This window comes from Cupressus sempervirens, chromosome 9 (assembly GCF_028749045.1).
Source record: "Cupressus sempervirens isolate cs-2001-9-10 chromosome 9, ASM2874904v1, whole genome shotgun sequence".
Classification (NCBI taxonomy): Eukaryota; Viridiplantae; Streptophyta; class Pinopsida; order Cupressales; family Cupressaceae; genus Cupressus; species Cupressus sempervirens.
Genome location: NC_143126.1, coordinates 693,841,051 through 693,860,755, shown reverse-complemented (window position 1 = coordinate 693,860,755; position 19,705 = coordinate 693,841,051). Strand labels below are relative to the sequence as shown.

Here is a 19,705-nt window from a genome sequence, read left to right as displayed (position 1 = left end):
GGGATTATTGCCCGTCCTAGCTATCTTTCACGACAGTGGTCTCATGCCCTGTGGATCTCTTTAGGTTCTTTCAGAGTTGGTTCTCACCGTCTTCGGGCTCAGACAAATCATCATATTGATAGTGGGGAGCAGATCTATATGCTCTGTACTTTAGGGGAGGTGGAGAATGAGGCTCATTTCCTTTTTCGATGTCTCATTTACTATGAGATTAGAGGGAGATTCTTTTGTCTGTTCAGGGAGTGCTTTTCTCTCCATGACTTTTTCAGCTATTATGATCAGAGGTCTTGCACTTTATCTTCGTGAGGCCACCACGCTCCGTGATAGCACGATCCAAACACTGCTTCCCCACCGACACTCATCTACTCAGCTCATGCCTTCTTTACACCACTATCCCCTTTGTGTGGTGTGAAAAAGTCTTCCAGCTCTATTCAATCTAATGGGCTTTCCAGATGTGTCAGATCCCATTCTGACTACTTGCACCAGCGACACTCCTCTAGGAGAGGCCAAATATAGGGCAGTACCTCTACACATCGGCATTTGTTTCATTCAGTGACAGATTTCTTCTCGTCCAAGAAAGATTCCTAGCGCTTTCCCTGTCTCTGTTCTTTATTGTTATTTCTATAGCTGTATTCTTTCTTTTTGTTTGGACACCTCTGTGTGCTCCTGTTGGTGTTTGCTTCATTGTTGTAATCCTTTCAGTCCCATAGACCTCTTTTTGGTATTTTGTTGGACATTAATATCATTATCTTATTATCTTATCTTATCTCACTTCTTATCTTCCTCTTTCCAACTGTCATAGTTAACTCCATCAAACTTCAGACATCCTTTCTGAAATGACTCGCCATTGATCTCCTTAAGATGTTATGTTTTTTCCTTCAAGGACCTGATGCTCTGATACCAATTATTAGAAAGTAAATTCCACCAAGATAACTGGGGGGGTGAATCAGTTATCAGATCAATACAACTTTTATCAATTTTATAATACCTTAAACATGTGATCAATATAAACAACAACCATAAAAAGATACACATACACAATAACACCAGATATGTTAACTAGGGAAACCCTTAATCAGAGGGAAAACCCCGGTGAGGATGGTACCCACAAATGATTTACTAATATACAAATTCCTTGTAAGAGGATGGACTTTGCTAGGAGCCAATGAAATACACTCAGTACATATCAGTCCCTGTTAGGAGACTTTGAATCCCTTTTAGGAGATTGCAACCCTGTTGGGAGTTATAGAAGGCAGATGGACCCACTGTCCAAATAGCTTCAAGGGCAAGACCACCAAACTCACTGTCCAACTGGCCTTTGTATTATTCCTTTCAGAATAATACAATTGCAACTAATCTCAACAACTCGAACTCTTGCTATGTTCTCTTAATGTGCCAATAACGCAACAAATACTTCTCAAATCTCAATAACAGATATCCAACTTCGCATCACAATGAACCCTTTGATTGCTTACTTGCATTTACCAACTTCACATATTACTTTCACAATCCACACTTGCATTCCTCATCAGAAGGAAAATAACTTTCCTTGAGACCATATCCTCAAAATAATTCATTGAATCGGCCTTGAGGCTTTCCCAATTAATTATAACAGAGCCTTATTAAGATAATACAATTCATTACATCTTTTCATAATTACAAAATATTATCGGCTCACAATCTTCACAACTTCTCACACATGCGACCTTAGACTTCGCACACTCGTCAACGTCATCATCAAGCTATTGTTGATGTTAGTTTTGTACCACTACATAACATATAGCAATTGAACACTTGATATGGGATATCAAATCCTCAATTCCTCTCTTGAAAAGTTAATACTCATAAAGACATGAGAATAACTCCAATGTTCCTTACATGTGTGGATACTAACTCAGTTATCGATCTGATTTGTTGGTAATCACGTAGGCGGGCTTACGTTATTCATTCAAAGATAACTTGGTCTTTGGTGGAATGATGGTGATGGTGATTTGGTGTGAATGTCGGATGATGTTGATGGAAAAGGTGATGGTGATGGAGGGTGAATGTTCTTATGACTTACGCCTTTCTAACTTTCCTCTTCAAAACTCCAACTCCTAACTACTTGTTACTCTACTCTTACTCCTATGAATGGAAGATTAGCAAATGGACAGGGATCGAATCTAATGAAAGTTAACCGGCGGCTCCACCTCCATAGATGCAATGATTCAAAGGAAAATGAACTAGTTTACCACACAAGGCTTCCCAACAAGCCGCTAGGATGCTAGTGGCCTAGTATTGATCCCTATCAAACATCTACTAATGCTATCATGCAACTATCCATCTACTTTACTCTTTACTTAACAACTTGAAATGCAATCCACTTTAACAACTTGAAAAGAAATTTTACTCTAACTATTTGGAAGTAGAAACCATGCAACAATACCAAAGGCTCTTAATCACCATGCAAGTCACAACAATGAGAAAAAAAAGCGATTTTTGGCATTATCTTATGCAACAATTTTCTTTGACCATTACAAATGAGAGCAAATGGCCTTATATAGAGGCCAAAATGTACAACTGACAGTAGAGATAAAGAGGCAAAACCAACGATCCAAATTGAATCCTAGAAACCCTAATTAGGGTTGCCACCCCATCGGCCAATGAGAAGATGCCACCTCGCCAATAGACCAATGAAAAAAGTGGAAAAGTAGCAACTAATGAGAAGGCACCAAAATGGTGGCCAATCAAAAATTAGACACTTGTCCTATCCTAGAAGAAAGAGAAATTGCCACTTGGGCTCACATCAAATGATCTTCTAATATAAATCTCCCTTTTTCTTTCGTTCTTTTAGCTAAGGCAATGAACCTAGCTAGCCTTTCGTTGACTTCTTCCATGGGAAGGCAAGGTGTATGCTTTATCTTGAGCTCAACCGATTTCACATGCTGCTTGCTGCCTGTAGTGTCTTCTCATGGTCCTTCTCATACTCTTTTGCATATTCGATAAAGGGATTGAGGGAGGAAAGGGTGCCCAAATGTTTCTTCTTGATAGCAACCTTTCCTAACTCATCCAATATTGATCCAAGTCTTGTCTCATCAATGTCCTCTTCTCTAATGTCTTCAAAATCAAGCGCCACCCCAACGTCGCTCACCATGGTTGAAATGGAAGTGTCGATGCTTGGGCTATGTTGTACAACTGCATTATGTATCTCCTCGAGTGTTCTCAATCAAACAGTCAAGGCAACAAACCCAAATTCAACCGCACTCAATCCTCCATCAACTAACTTGGCCCTTTCCAAATATGTCTCAAGTAGCCCAACGAATGCCTATAGCCTGGGAATAGCTAAATCCTTGACTGGAAGGAAATCCTTCCACTCCTCTTCAAATACTCTGAATTTGTTTCTAACGATCAACAATGACCGGAATGTTGAGATGAAGGAAGGCAAGAAATTCCACCCATCTTGGATTGTTTCATGGATCCAATCCCTGCCTTCATGTAGCTAAGTTGATATCTCTTCTAGGTTGCTCCCACTGTCTTAAGCAAGGGCTGCCTGGTGCAACTATTGGATAGGTTGGCAATCTCTCCAATATTTGTTCTCGGCCTCCAACTTTATGATCCTTTCATTTGTCTTCCTCAACCTTTCTCTAATTGAAGCTATACCTTCCTAGATCTCCTCGCATTCCATATCATCTGTGTTTCTTCCCAAATTATGCTACACTATCTCATATTCTTGGGCGGCAATCTCATCCAATGCCTTGTTGATTGTTGGTATAGCAATCTAAACCTTTTGATGACCATCATTGTCACTCCCGATTACCTTTGCCACCGTCTTTGCCACTTGTTTATGGTTCTCGCCATCACCCTTTTCTATTAGTCCTTGGATGTCTTCAACTGTTCGGGCAGTTACTACCTTGCCTCTTGGCATAAGCATTTACCTTAACCATAGTGGTGCGGTGCATCTCTCCAAATCTAGATTCGGTTCGACTAACAGAGCATCACCAACGGCCTCGAGTGCCTAACTTATTACCTCAATATCAATCGGCCCATCTCCTTCACTAGTAACTGCCATGTCATCTCCACATTGGTTTTCTTAGAGAGGAGAGTACTCGGTGCTCTCACCGTAACCACTTGATTCCGAATCAAAGCTCACCTCTATTGCGGCCCCTTTATCACTTGAATTAACCTCTTGGCTTCTAGCCTCAATTATGCTTTCCCTTAACGATGTTGCATGTTGTCTCTTTGCTGTAGGTTCAGGATGTTCTTTGCTTTTCTCAACCTCCAAAGCTCTCTTCTTGCTTCTAACTGCTTCTTGTTGCCGGCTACTTCTTTCACCTTTCTATCCGACTAATTCCGTTGGACCCTCTTTTAGCTTCATCTTCTTATAAGTAAGGGGGGCCCTTTGACTTTGTAGCTTCCTTAATCTTTCATTGTACCATGACTCGGTATGCAAATCAATTGTCCTTGTGACTGCCTCCAAGGAAGGATCCTAGTGATCATCCCAATCCACTGGATTCAATTCGGTTCCATCCACTGTATCATTATCTCTTCTTATCACATCTTCATCATCTTCCAGTTGATCGGGAATATCAAGGCCTCTCCATCTAATATCTCTCATCATGTTCACCGACAAGCTTTCTCACATGAAAGTCATCCTTGGCATTGGCCCAAAAGTCTTCTAAAGTGGGAACATGTTTAAATGCATTTCCGTGAGATACCTTGATGAGACCATTTGGATCAAATCCTTGTCTTTCTCTGTACCATCCTAGATGATACTATTCCAATTCTTTCTCCGCAACTACAAAGGCGGCACGATTGGGGCGACTATCATTGACAATTCTGAATGAGAAGGTAATCCCTGTCTTACCCTCGAGTCTCAATATTCTATCATAGTGCTCAAGTTGCCTAGCCAACTCCATCAAAACTACCTTGTCGAGTGGGTATCTTGGAAGCCTCTTGGGACAAATTGTGCTTCCTGCTACTCTAATGTATGTAAATTGTGGAAATTGGACAAACCAACTCCCATACTTCTTTATCTTTGCTTCTGCTTCCAATGAAAGTCTCTTAGCAAGTGTCCCTTGTAATACCCTTACTGTTTTCATGGCAAAGGCGTCACAGAACATTTTGTAATCTTTGTTGTTGTGTAAATGAAGCTATGAATAGCATTCATGCACCAAATATTGCCCCAACCCACTGCCGATTTCTCCTAAGGCCTTAAGTCCCGGACTTTTATACAATCTAGCAATTAGGTAAAACAAATAGGATCCCATGTAGAATTGCTTTTGGTTTTGTATAGTTCTAAGTTGCAACTCTAGATTCTCGCTTATGATCCTAGCCCAATCAAATCTTTTTTTTCCTTTTTCAATTTCATCAATAAAGAAGTACATCCAGTTTTTGAATTGCATACCTTGAGCTAGGCCTATGATCCGGCTGAGGAGCACAATGAGATCGCCATATTCTGATTTGAAGTCCGCCACTATGAGCCTCAATGATCTAGTTACTTCTTTCTTTCCCTCATGTAGCCAATCCTATTTTAGATGTGTGAAGTAAGCTTCCTTGTTATCCTGAAATGACTTGGCTGCCTGATCCATCATCACCACCGTCATGCTCTTGTACTGGGGAATGTTGAATGTTTCTTCGATTGCTTGTTCACTAATGTTTGCCAATACTCTCTTCCCTTCATCAAAAATGATGGATTTACTGGTCAAATCAAACCTAGATGCACATTCCATAACCAATTCTAGACAAGGCAATGTAGGAGGAAAAGTTGTTGCATGTACAATTCCGCTTCTATATATCTTCTTTGCCAAAGGGGATTGTCCTTCCTTTAGTCTGTCCTTTACCTATATCATATCTACTGTACCGACATTGGTATCGATTATTCGCCTCATTTTCGAGAAGAAAGTTTTTTTGGGCATCATATCCTCTTTGTCTTTCTTAGTATTTGTTCCCTTAGGGTTCTTGCTTGCACTAACATCTACCATCCTAAACACTTATTTCTACCCCTTCGTTCTAAGTGATATGAACTACCCTTATCGATCTCCAATTTTCTTTCTATCGATGGATTCTATACTTATTTTTGCCTCGCCAAGTCCTATCACTACACTTATCAATCTCCAAACTTCAACCTAGGGGTGAGACTACCACTAATTTATGCCTCTTCGTTACCTTAGGATGGACTACACTTATATCTCTCAACTTCACTCCTAGGATGGTCTAGCTTATTTCTGCCTCTTCAAATGTCCTATCATGGATTCTACACTTATCAATCTTCAATCTTCAACCTATGATGGGATGATGAAGTGGTGGATGATGAATGAAAGAAGAACCAAGGGAAAAAAAACTAGACAAGAACGAAAGAGCGAAATCCGCTTAAGGACCCCTTTCAACTCTAAATGGATTGAAATTACCTTTACCAATAGCCGGGTCTTCTTTGAAGTTCGGATCAGACAAATCTTGATGCCCTCGCTGGAGAAATCAGAATTCGATCCACTTGAAATTGCCCATGCATGTGCCAAAAAATTAGACTTTATCACTTGTTTTCTTCACCAACAAAATCGTACAATCTCTAGGAGAAAATCACAGCCCCTTTTGAAAATCAAAATTTTGTCTTCCACAAATTTCGGCTCCCACAAAATTCGCCAAGCAAGAAGAGTGCAGATCTGCTCTTGCAAAAATCGTCCAAGGAAGAAGAAATCTGCTCCAAGTCAAAATCGCCAAATACCATGAAGAGGAGGATGGAAGAATAAGGAGACAAGGGGGAAGAGACACCCTCTTACACCCCATTTGCATGCCCTCTTAAGCTGGCCGACTTGCACCCTGGGAAAGCAAAAGATATTAATTAATGCACAATTCATAATCCAAATTAAATGCTTAGCTCAAAATTAATTTTTGCCACAATGAAAGTTGCATTTTAAATTGCTGGTTAGACCAAATTGCAAAAATAAAATAAATAAAGCCTTGTAGACGTTAAATGTTTCCATTTAATGATGATTTAGTAATTAATATATCATTAAAAATCGGATTTTGGCTAGCCAAAATTGATTTTTTCAATTTTAAATTACTAATTTCTTTAATTATTTTAAAATCTTCAAGGCAAATTTAATCCATTTAAAGCCAATTTTTGCAATTTTAATCCAAATCGATTTTCCTATGCAATTTTAATTTATTTTTTTTACAAAAAAAAATCATTTCTCTAGAGTCAAATCGATTTTCCTATTTGATTTCACCATCACAAAAAATTAATTATTTTCACCGAAAATTTAAAATTTTCCAAAAGACCAAATTTAACAAAAATTTCATTTTTTTGAAAATTACTCGAGTTTATACAATTATATCCAAATTCTCAAAAAAATCGTCTAAGTACAAAATTTACAATTTTATCCTGCCAAGTCTTGTTCTTTGAAATTTGTTCGACCTAAGGATGAAATTGGTCGTTCTGGAAAATCAAGTTGAAACCGAGTGAAAATAAATCTAACCCTCTCCCTCTTGACCTGAAGGCGTCTAAGAAATAAAATTTTCTAAGACCAGAAATTTTTGGACAACTTCAAAAATTATTTATCACCAAGGCGATCAAAAAAAAGGAGCCCCCAAAGTTTTGGGGTGATGGTGTGGAAACTTCATAACAATTCTCTACTGTCATTGTCTAACTTCGCTTATCTAGATTCTATCCCAGTTAGGAGATATAATCCGAACACCAGAAACCACTTCTCAAGTACTCTATTTGCACACTGTCTTCTGTGAATTACAAATAACTTTCACATGTCTTCGACTTTCGGTACACGCACTTGTCTACGTCATCAAAACACACTGTAGAGCATATCCTAAACTGTGCTTGACGTTATCATCAATACTCAATCCATACGACCTCATTCTTTGTCTGCTACTCTAGCAATATTCTCAGTATGTTGACATCAATGACACACATAGTCATGCATGCAACACATAGTCATGTTAATTGTCTCTCCACTATTCCAGCAATGCAAGAATACTCCCCCATAGGAATATCATCAGCATTCATGTTAACACACACTCAATACATAACAAAACTCTATTTGAAATTAGGGACACACAAGCTATTCAGAAAACATGTGTTCCATGGGGACACCATGTGTGTTCCACAGGGACACGTCCCCTATGGTTTTGGGGTCGCACCCGTACTAGGGACGAAATGGGGATGCGAGGACGGATTTTAGCCATCCCCTGAGTTGTCCCCTTTTTGGAAAACTCGTTGACGTCCTCGAAACAACCTTCTTTTTGGCTGGAAACTTGGGGACGGCCAACAGCACCAAGGACAATTTTGTTGTCCACTATCTGTCCCGAAATTGCTGGTCATCCCCTTTTTTCCAGCCAATCTGGTAAAGGCAAAACACCCCCAAAAAATCATTTTTTTCTAATTTTTGCTATTCTCACGGCCCCTAGTCGTCTTAAAGACATAATATAAACATGCAACCCATATTTGGTCCATTAAAACACTAACTCTTCTACTCATTTTTAGATTTGACATACTTGCTAAGAGGAAGAAAAAAAAACATAAGACCAGTAGCAGCAGTAAGGAAAGATTGTGTTTAGTATTTACTAACTATTTTAGTTGGACTTCTCTTTATTTCATTATGATTTCATCATAATACTTGGAGCCTTTAGGCATTTTGATTTTATCCATATATGTATGTGATAATGTTATAATGGAAGTACTTAGTATTTTCCATTTGATAATATTCCATGTATTGATCTTCTAAAGTGTCTATGGTGAATGGTTTATCAATGTTATGATACACATATTTGAATTTTGTCTCTATATATAAAAAATTCCCTATGTTTTTAATCACCGTCCCCTGAGGTCTTGTCCCCTAAATTTTGGCTTCAACCCATACCTATACCGGAAACATGTCCCCGTCCCCTAAAACGTCCCCATCCCGAAAACTCCGTGGAGCATAGGAAAACACAAAAACTTAAATCACCCTGAAGACTTCTCCCAACCAGAACCACTTTGGGGGAACCTTACAACACATTATTTACACTTACTGGTAAAGTTTCGTCAAAATCCACTTCCTGAATCAAAAGATATGAAATTAATATGATTTCTCCATGTTGACTGAAAGAATGAATCTTAAACTCTATCACAGGTATTCTTTTAATATAGAATTTCAAATAAACAAAACTGTAAAATTTTATAAGAAATCTAAGTTAAAAGTAAAGCTCTAAATCAGAGTTTACTATCAACTTGAAACATACAGTGCTTCACTCCAAGCACCATTACTGAGTTGTAGAGTTCCTCCTTTCCGTGCCTTAGACTTCATCAATAGCTGTGCAACTTTATATTTGCTATTACATGGCTCTGCTCATAACACACCCACATTATCTGACTTTTATTCAAATCCACTCCTTGTAACTATATACTCATTTTGCTTCTATCAAGATAAAGAGTGACATTTATTCTTCCTGTGGATCTGATTTCATATGCAGTGCATCACAAAATAAATTAATTGCATTAGTCTCCGTGCTGAAAGGTAGTTCATGTTCAATTTTGGTGCCGGCTTGAAAAAACAAAACGGCTTTTTCATGCTGACCTACATCACTGTAATTGAATTGAACCCACTCCTCATAAGGTACCTACCAATCTCTCTTCTATTCCAATACACTTCTTGTCACTATGCAGTCAGCCTGTGATGCAGGAGCATCATGGCATAAAGGATATTCAATGTTATAAGACCAATTTTGATCGTGTATATGATATTTGAGTCATTCAAATGTAATAGAATGAAAAAATGATGTAATAATTACATTATATGCAAAATATGTCGTAAATAGCTCATAAGAGGGTTAAAGGGTTTGTTGTCTTTGTAGTCATTTATAGCCGATTTTTATATTAGTAATGGTATTATACTATTATAAAGTGTAGAGGTCATTTGTACAAAAAAAAATACAAAAAGTGTCAATAGATAATAAATGTTGTCATAAAAAGTTGATGTAAAAAGGAAGGCGAAGAGTCAAAGGGGGTGGATGATAGGTTATAGAAGTTGGAAAAGCTTTAAATATGATCTACAGGACGTGATTTACATTGGTATCAAGAAATGAAAAGTTGGAGAAGAGTTGAAGAAGAATTGGAATAAAATTAATTTGTTTTGGTGAGTTTTGTGCCAAGTTTTCTATGTTATTTTTCCAGAAACGTCTGTTGTTTCTATTGGTACGAACACATATGAAAAGATACAGATATGTAACTTATATTTTCAGAAAGGTATAAGAGTCAGCTTTAATTTGGTTTTTGTTTAGTTCAATTTCATCGTGATTTGGAGAAGTTATGGTTGTTTTAGTGAAGGCAGATCTGAACCTGTTTTTGAATTAGCAGTTTTGAAAAAAGTGTTATAACTTTCAATCTACTCAATGGTTGTAACTTGGAGAAAATATCTACAACTCGTTCATCTTCACTCGCATAAAAGGAATTGATTTTATCTCTTCATTTGTAAAAGTTATTAATGGTTCTTTGGAGAATTTATGTTCTGTCCTAGATGATTAAGTTGGTAAAAATCCCTTAATTGATGTGTAAGAGCCCATTGTTGAAACTTCTTGAGTGCTCAATCCCACAAGAGTTTCCAAAGGGGTAGCTCTGCATCAGTCTGCTTCTGTCAAAAGAAAGAGTAACATTTTTCTTCCTGCAGATCTTATCTGACGTGTTGTGCGGCACAAAAATAAATCAACTGCATTTAAAGTTTCTCAGTGCTCCACCATTTCCTTCAACATACCTTACGATTTATTTTAACAAGCTAACATTGCCACTAAAAAATGTCTTACAACCTCCAAATGGCAAAGCTGGATTTATTACAGTGGTTAAGGAAGAACACACACAAATCTAAAGCATAACTTACCTCCATTAATTTACCAAGTTTAACAGTCCAATAGCTCTGATAACAATTCTTCGCTTTTGCATTCAATCATTATAACATGATATTTACTAATCAGAGCTTGATGACTCTTCTCCGAAGAAAGATTTGATAAATAGATACTGATATCAATATAAGAACATAAATAATAAAATGCTATAATTTCAATATTAATAGAATAATAATAATGCTAATATAAAAATAAAGATTAATAATAATAAACTTATTATTAGTATAATAAAACGATATATTATTATATAGTATAATAATATAGCGTATGATTAACAATGTCTAAAATAAAATATTAAAAAAATAAATAAATAATCATATTATACCATCATAATATTTATCATCAGCTCATGATTGACTTCACAGAGGAGGAGATTTCTTGTGCATCGCATTGAGGAATTTGTATCAAGTTGAAACTATCAAGGCAATACTATTAGCAAATGAATATATATACCTAAGAAGAATATTGACAAAGCAGGGAATATATGCAAACAGCGATCACTACTTGTTGCCTACTATTACCTCATATGCTTATCCTTATTAAACACGAACAAGAAAGGAATATAGAGAAGAAGAATTAACATATAATATCAGCAATCATCGGGAGAATCTTCTGAAACCATGCACAGGACGCAGTGAGCATGGACACAAGAAAATCCAAATACCTGTAATAAGCATCAAACATTTCTATTTCTTATTTTCACATCCAGACTGACATCTAAGTGCTCCTATCTCTTATATTTTCATATCAGTACAGAACATAGATATGCCAGAACAGATCAGATAAAACACAAATTCATATCAATACAAAATAATTGGGATCCCTATAATTCTAGACCAATAATTATCTTGCATCCATTGTTTTAAGTACTTTACAAAGGTTCAGACTGTCAATACTGGTTGGTCGAGTGAGCTCTTTCCTAGCTCTAACATGTTAGGGGTTGAGGATGGAAATAAAGGAGAGGAAAATGAATTTCTGAAGGAATATAGCGAATTGAACAAACAAGAAGCACAGATAGATGAAACACCTGCACATACATTTAGTGAAGACAAACCTATCCTTTAAAGGCAATTATACTATCATTAACTCGGTCCATTAAATTAAAATAAGAGATTCATATAAAGAATCACTGTTGACAAATAAACTGCTGCAGATCTATCTGCAATAATATCAACATTTGCCTTAATCAATTCCACTACAGTCCAAATTCATTGATTTAAGGATATTAATTTTGTATACAACTATCATATTCAATACAAACCTTTTTAGTATAGGAACAATTTCTGTGAAAGCGATTGATAGGGACAAGTCTCTTACGGCTTGGAATCATAGATTAAGGCATAAATCTAAACTTTTAAGTGATACTATTTACATGGTTTATTTTTTGACCTATTTTGTGAGGTATACCCCTATCTTTAAGCTATCAATCCCTCCTCTTCCTCAACTACAAGTTATGTTTGGGAGAGATTTAAAGAACCTAGGCAACATATCAACATTTTTTTTATCAACAGGATTAAACATTTAGTTAAACCTAAATAATAACTATCACCCCTAAATCTACCTAGGTGAATTATAGGACAAACCAATCTCTAAATGCTTTGGAAGGAAACAACAGATTTAAAGACTTATGAGTTTGGTTTTTTAGTAACAACATTAACTTTTTAAATTTTTATAATAATGTTACACTTGGTCATAGAAAATATCAGAAACCTTTTCAATTAAGGAAGTACTAGGGCGGATAAATCTTCCCTGGCTTGTTGAGCTCTTCGAACACTGCTTGAAGCAATATAGACAAAGTGCACCACCTTCCTATTCCAAATAGTTTCCTAAATAATATGATGGGGTTTTTCTTAATAATGCTTACTAAATGCCAGAAAAGCAGGACCAAGACATGAAAGTTTCAATTGAATGCTATCAGATCTTAGTTGACGCTAATATGAAATAAATATCTTGGAAATAAATCAAATTATCCGTCACACAGTAGCTTTCGGTACATGGAAACATAACTTTCTAGCTTACTACAGAAGGGTGTAAATAGACAGAAAATGGTAATAAGTAATAAATTATAGAGGAAGTTAACTGAGCTTATCGGATGTGTCTCTCTGTAAGTCCATTAAAATGTGCTACAATTTGCATTTATTTCTTCAGAAAAACAATTTTGGAAAAGAAAAAGAGAGTGACAAAAATTTGCTTAAAACTTACTGGTCCACCATAGTCCAAAAGTCTTGAGCAATACATCTGTGCTGCCTCAATGTCTTTTCGATTTTTGTAATAATTTGCAAGGTACAACAGTGCTTCAATCATTTCTGGGCCAACATTCTGTTCATTTTCCATTCGGTCAAGATTCATTTTGTAATATGATGCAGCTTCATCATGACGTCCTAGCTGACTGTGCAACTTTGCAAGTTTATGCATGGCTATCCCTTCATTATCATTGTTTCTCAAAGCCCGGAGATAGCACTTCATGGCTTGATCAAGCATTTGCAGTTGTTCATTATCATAACAATTTCCAATAGCAATCCACATGCGAGCATCATCAGGCCGCAAAAGAGCAGCTTGCCGATAATAATAAAGAGCATAGTAGGGCATGGCTAAAATTTCATAGGTTTGTCCCAAGCCATACCACGCACGATAGTCCCTTGGATTTATGTCAACAGCTCGTCGGTAAGCATCAACAGCAGCTGGAGTATTTTTCATTTCAACATATTCGTGCCCCATAAGTGTCCATGCTGAAAGGTAGTTCTTGTTCAACTTCAGTGCCCGCTTGAAATACAAAACAGCCTTTTCATGCTGACCTTTAAGACTATAATAGTTTCCAATTATACAGCAGGACTCAGGCCTATATTTGTCAGATAAAAATACTTTATGTGCCAGGTGGCTTAGAGAAGCAAAAGATTCTTTTACATATAATATGTTTGAAAAAATATCCATCCCATCAATACGATAGGGATCATACTTGAGCATATCCATATATAAGCTTTCAGCTCTCTCATAATCACGCGAATTATAAAATCCAGATGCAATCTGACCTGAAATATACTCACTGAAAGGGAAAATTTCCTGCAGCATCATATATTTATCTAAACCTTCAATGTTTTTGTGAAGTTCCAGGTAAGCACTCGCAAGAAAAAATTCTTTCATCCAGTGATCCTTCAACTCAAGACTGTTTAGGATACTCATATCTGTACATAAAGCCTGTAGCTCAAGCCATGCACTCCAGTTCCATGGATAAACATCAACAGATTTTACGAGAACATCACGAGCTGATTTATCTTTTCCACGTTCACGTAGCACAATCCCATACAAGTACATTCCGAACGCATCAAGAGTGCCATTACTGTTATTTCTAGATAATTCTTGTTCCAAACCAGCCAACTCACGGTTGAGGCCATCACTCTTTCCTAAGGGACCATCAAGTTCTATCGCCTCTTCCTCTTTTCGCTTCTCCCCAGCCTTGTGAAAAAAGAAACAAATGCAGTGTAAACAACAAAACCTTATAATTTTTTATACAATTCATCAATGCATCAATATATTCTCGTGCAACAAAGAAAGCTCTGCATAAAAAATTACAGTAATATTCAAAAGAAGTACATGTAAAGAAGTTTGCTAACATGGCTCTTCTCTCATAATGGGTATCAGTTGTCATCATTTCATTATATCCATGACGTTACAATGTCATGAGGGTATTTCTGACTGAAATAGTGCATACAACACACAAAATTTATGATCATCGTCTACAGCTGCGGATGATAATTTTTAATAGCATTCAAATTAAATCAGCCCAAACAATCAAAGTTATGATAGAATATCATGAAGCAATTCAGAAGTTTGTCACACTACACATCTTCCCCTTCTATTATATGTCTGTTTGAGACTATAGGTTGAGAAGGTTTTAGTGTCCCTTGAGATCTCCTTTGATTTGATTCCCATCAATAATTATATTCATTGCATGTAAAGTCTGTACATAGAAATTATATAATTTGGGTTCTCAACTTCTAAGACACAGCAAGTTTAATGTTTTTTTTGGGGGGTGGAGGTTGACAAGATTTTAGTAGTTCTTGAGATCTCCATCGATTTGATTTCCATTGGTAACTCTATCCATTATATTATGCTTCAAGTGCCTGATAATAGAAGTTGTAAGTTATTGATGGATAGAGTTTGTAAAAATATGGATTCTCAGCGGTCAATACAGGCTAGTGGACATACTTGATGATACTCATCATCCAAGATTAGAAAATGCAAAAGCCTATATAAATTGTAAGGCTCAGAAGCAACAGCAGAAGAATCAACTAACAAGATACATACTCCTTACCCTTGGAATGTATTTTCATGTGAGACATCTAGGTCATTGTTGTCTGGAAAAAATCTTTCAGAGGCGCCACATTGCACCTTTCCCTTAATTATGTGCAAAAAAAATGAGTTTTATGTATGACCAAAACACTAATGGAGAAACAAAAGCACACAACACAATTGATTATAGTAGCTCCATTGAGCAGTTTATGTATATTATTCACTAATACAAATGACTTAAAAGTTCATAGTGAAAAGATGCTCATGGAAAATAGCTGTTTCCTGATCCTTTTAGAGAGGTCACCTTACTCTAAGAAGATGAAACAGGTTTCAGTTCTGGGCCAGGATGGCCTGGGGTTCACCCAAGGTCCAGCCTAGGTACATATTGATGGGTGTTTTATGACCACACTGACACAGAATAAAATATCAAGGTATCTTATCCTCTCTTGATCAAAATTTTGTGTATGCTAACTTTGCAAGAAGGATCACATGGGTAGTTTCCAAAGTTCCTTCTATTGTGGATAAGCTCAATGGTTGATGTGATATGCTGGTAACACATTAAGAGAAATTATTTTCTCAAGATGACTCAAACAATCCTGGTTTTTGAAGCTTTTGAATGATATGACAATGGAAGTGTTTTTTTATGGGTTTTCACAATACTTACAAAAAGTAAATGGGATGAGAGCTTAGGAGTTCTACTTTACTCCTAAGAATTTGAAAGATAGTGACTGCTAAAGTGAATCCTAACACTGTGTGCTTTTCCAAATTCAACAAATACACAGAGAGGGTGCAATCTTCAAATTACAAGGATTCAGTCCTTACTAGTAACTAGTTTATGGCATCATCATTTCCAATATCTCTAGTCAACTATTCTTGAACCTAAGTTGGCACATTTTGCCTTGAGTATTCTCTGCAAAATCTTCCTCTTGGTGCTCATTCATCCCCGTTTAGGGTTCCAATCCTCATTGTCCATTTTGCTGGTAAATTAACAATCTTAAGCACCCTTTCTAATTTTGTCTCCAAGCTCGGGAAGCTTAAATTTGGATCCACAATTATTGTGATCCTTTTAGGCTCACTCCATTTTCTTGGCATATGGTTCAATTGGTAGACTGACCCTATCTATCGTTGAAGTACACTCTAGAATGAGATGGAAATTCTCTTCAGCACTTGCAAAGATAGAAATGTGACTCTTTTCCTAGGTTAATCTGTAAACAAGCATTCTTCTATGTGTTCTAAAGTGTGACCTATTCTAATGTTTTTACACAAATTCATGTGCAAGCTTAGAGAGTTGCACTTGAAGTTGCTCATCTTCGGTAGCTTTTGGACTACTCAAGAATGCTCCCTATGTTGTTGCTAGAGTTCCAACCAACTCCTCTTCCCTGCAAGGGCATAAGCATGGTCAAAGTCGTTCTTCCTCACAAGATAGAGGCTCTCAGTCTCACAGTTCTCAACCTCCAAGTACCAAACATAATGCTACCCACAAAGGTTGGTCTTAACCTTCTCAACAACCCTCTACTTCCTCTCATGGGTTTGGTGTTACTAGTCAGCCCAATCCTAGCAAGGTTCCACACCTCGATCTAGCTATCTTGATCTAGATCCAGAGATGAAACCTTGCTAAAATCAGGCCACCCAAAAACACTTCCCTTCAGGCCTATGATGACTCTATTCATGAAGAAGAGGAAGCTCTCACTGGTTGGTGGCCAATTGATGATTATATCCTTGTAGATGTTTGAAGAAAGTCTAATGATAATGATCCTCCCCTTACAAGAATTGTTTGGCTGCTTAATGATCCTTGGGCTTAGCCTTTTTTTCATCTTGTATTGGACTCTATCCTGCTTAGACTTTGAGGGTGCCTCTTTATACCGCTTGTCTATTTTATTTGTGAATTAAGGAATTATGTACTATTATCTTTTCAGTTTAATAAAAAGCTGATTTGGACTTATTTGACAAAAAAGGGGAAGGCAGATGCATAAGGGGGGCACTGCCACCCCACTAAAGATATAAAAATATGAACCAAATGTACTGATAAATATCTAAGGGTATCAATATGTTTTGATTGTTTCTACTTAAAAGACAACTCATTTCTACTGAAAGAAGCCTCTATCAAAATTCTTTTATTTATTAATTTGAAACTTCTGTAACCAAACCTGTAATTATAAAAGATAAAACAAACTTCATTGCAAATATTGACTAATTTGTGACTATAAAATCCAGAATATGTAAAGTTAACTGGTCTTTTTCCAAACGATTATCTGATCTTGTATCCCTGATATTATTGCAAATGAGTACAGAAAGAAGTTCAGAGTCTTGCCAGATATAAAGAATAACAGCGCAAAAACAAAGCCCTCTTTCCAGGGGCTTCCTTCAGCACAAATGCAGCCCGCCGGTACTCATGTATGTCAAAATAACTCTTGGCAAGCATATGGCGATCATTCTCCACCTCTGTTTCTTGAAACAGAGGTGTACCATACCCACTTCCAGAAGCAGCCACATGTGTACGTATGCCAAGAGGAGTAGAATACAGTTCCACTCCTCCTAATCCACCACGTCGCAAAAAATCCTTGTCATTTGACCATGTTCTGCGCTCCCTCCTCCCAGTGGAACTTCCTCTGTCAGACCGAACATACCCCGATACTGGAGTTACTACTCTGTCCTCCTCTTCTAACCCTACCAACTGCTCTGCAGCCCTGCATAGAAAAATAAATACAGAAACAAATAATAATCTTAAATATAAAAACATTACAGCAGTAGAATTCCATTCAAAATGCAGAAATCAGGTTTAATTTACTTTGGATGACTGTAAGTATGTATTGCAGCTAAAATCTCATGAAATTTTCATTATTCTTATACTACCAATAAAAATGTTCCTCAAATTGCAGATATTGTTGAATTGAAAAATCATAACAAAAGACAGGGATTAGGACTCAGTTATCGTCAAATATATGCATTTAGAATAAAGCAAGTTTTCAGATGGCTGTTTTTATAATAGTAATGGCAGTCATCTTCGAAACTCAAACATGATTGCATTGACATTTGGTGAAGGCAGCACAACAGACATAGGGGTTTACTTTCATTGAGGACCCTTAAACTCTCCAAACTTTTACAATAAGAGGAACAATATTGTGAAGATGCAAACCAATTTTCTGTTGAAGATTGTAGCTGCGATAGGGATCTTTGGACATTATTGTCGTTATGATCACCTTCAGCTGAAGAGCACATTTATGATTAAATTGTAATATTAAATATAATGACATGTGTCATTCGACATGCATTGAGGCATGGAAATACGTAGAGTTGTATTTAAAATAAAGAGTTATATTTTGGAAAACTCAAGAGACCTTCGGTTGTAATGTGAAGAGTCTCTCTTTGAGTTATATATCATATCAAGAGAAAGACATTGTACACTTGAATTTATTATCAATAAAATGTTTTTTGTCGTGTGGCTGGGTTTTTCCTTTCATTGTGGAATGGTTTTCCCAGGATAATCCTATGTGTTTCTTGTATCTTTTGGGTCTTTCTTATTGCTAGTTATCTTTGTTTCTGGGTTAAATCCAACATGGTATCAAAGCTTAGTTGTATAGCTGCATATAAGGGAGTTCTGAAGAGTGAAATCTTTTGGGAGTTTGTTACATCCCAATTTTTGACCTAGCTTGAAATATAGCCGTTGAGTTTCGCATGAAGTCAGTTGGCAGTTTAATTTGATATAATCTAGCGAAATGGTAAGATAGTTGGTCGTTATGATTTCAAGTGAAGATGACATGTTAGTTGATCATTAATTGTGAATTTATCGAATTAAGATGAAAGGTTAACTATTATGATTATTTATAATTAAAGAATATATAAATTAATTACGAAGAATTTCCTTGCAAGAAGCATGTCGAAGGGGTGAAAGCATTGTCAGAAAAGAATTAGGCAGGGCATCACCATCGTTGGGCAGACGGGTAAAAGACCTAGTCAGAATACATCTGTGGGACTCGCATGAGTTATTTAATAATTTAATTAAAATAATTGGGATAAAATATAAAACGTATCTTAAAGGATTTTAAATTATCTTTTGTTGTAGTACTTTTAATAATGATTTGGCACCATTAACATTTAATAATTTAATAGTTGTACATTATAATAATGTTCGAATTATAATAATTGTATTATTATAATCTTCGAATTTTAATCTTCCAATTCTATTCTCTTCTTTTTATTATTCTTGCTTTTAACCGATTATTGTTGGCATATTTAATAGAATTTATGTTGTTAAATTCATTTAGACTTCTTGGGAATTCGAAATGAATCTTGTAACTGTAGGTAGCCGTAGAGACAGGCTTACTCTATATTATGGACTTCCTTGACTGTCGGCATCTATTCTTCTTCCTCTTTCAAAATTCAATTTTCTTGGCAATCGAACCCTTGTTAGATATTCTCAGAGTGAACCCGAGTTCATATTGTGCCATCGATTGAATTCTATCAAGCCACAGATCTCTGAGCTGGTAAGCGGAATCATACCAAACGTCAAGGTTTTTTTCATTTAGACTTTCAGCAGAGTCACGTAAGACTC

At 36.5% G+C, this 19,705-nt stretch overlaps 1 protein-coding gene across 3 annotated transcripts in view; it reads right to left on the bottom strand.

The window, feature by feature from the left end:
- APC8 (anaphase-promoting complex subunit 8) overlaps positions 1-19,705 on the bottom strand; it is an 80,250-nt gene that overhangs the window by 48,541 nt on the left and 12,004 nt on the right. For all 3 annotated transcript variants that reach the window (XM_089801702.1, XM_089801703.1, XM_089801705.1), the window contains exons 2-3: positions 17,465-17,840; positions 13,066-14,316 (exon numbers count right to left, since the gene is read on the bottom strand). In XM_089801702.1, the coding sequence (XP_089657828.1) occupies positions 13,066-14,316; positions 17,465-17,840 (1,627 nt within the window). The remainder of the gene's footprint in view (positions 1-13,065; positions 14,317-17,464; positions 17,841-19,705) is intronic.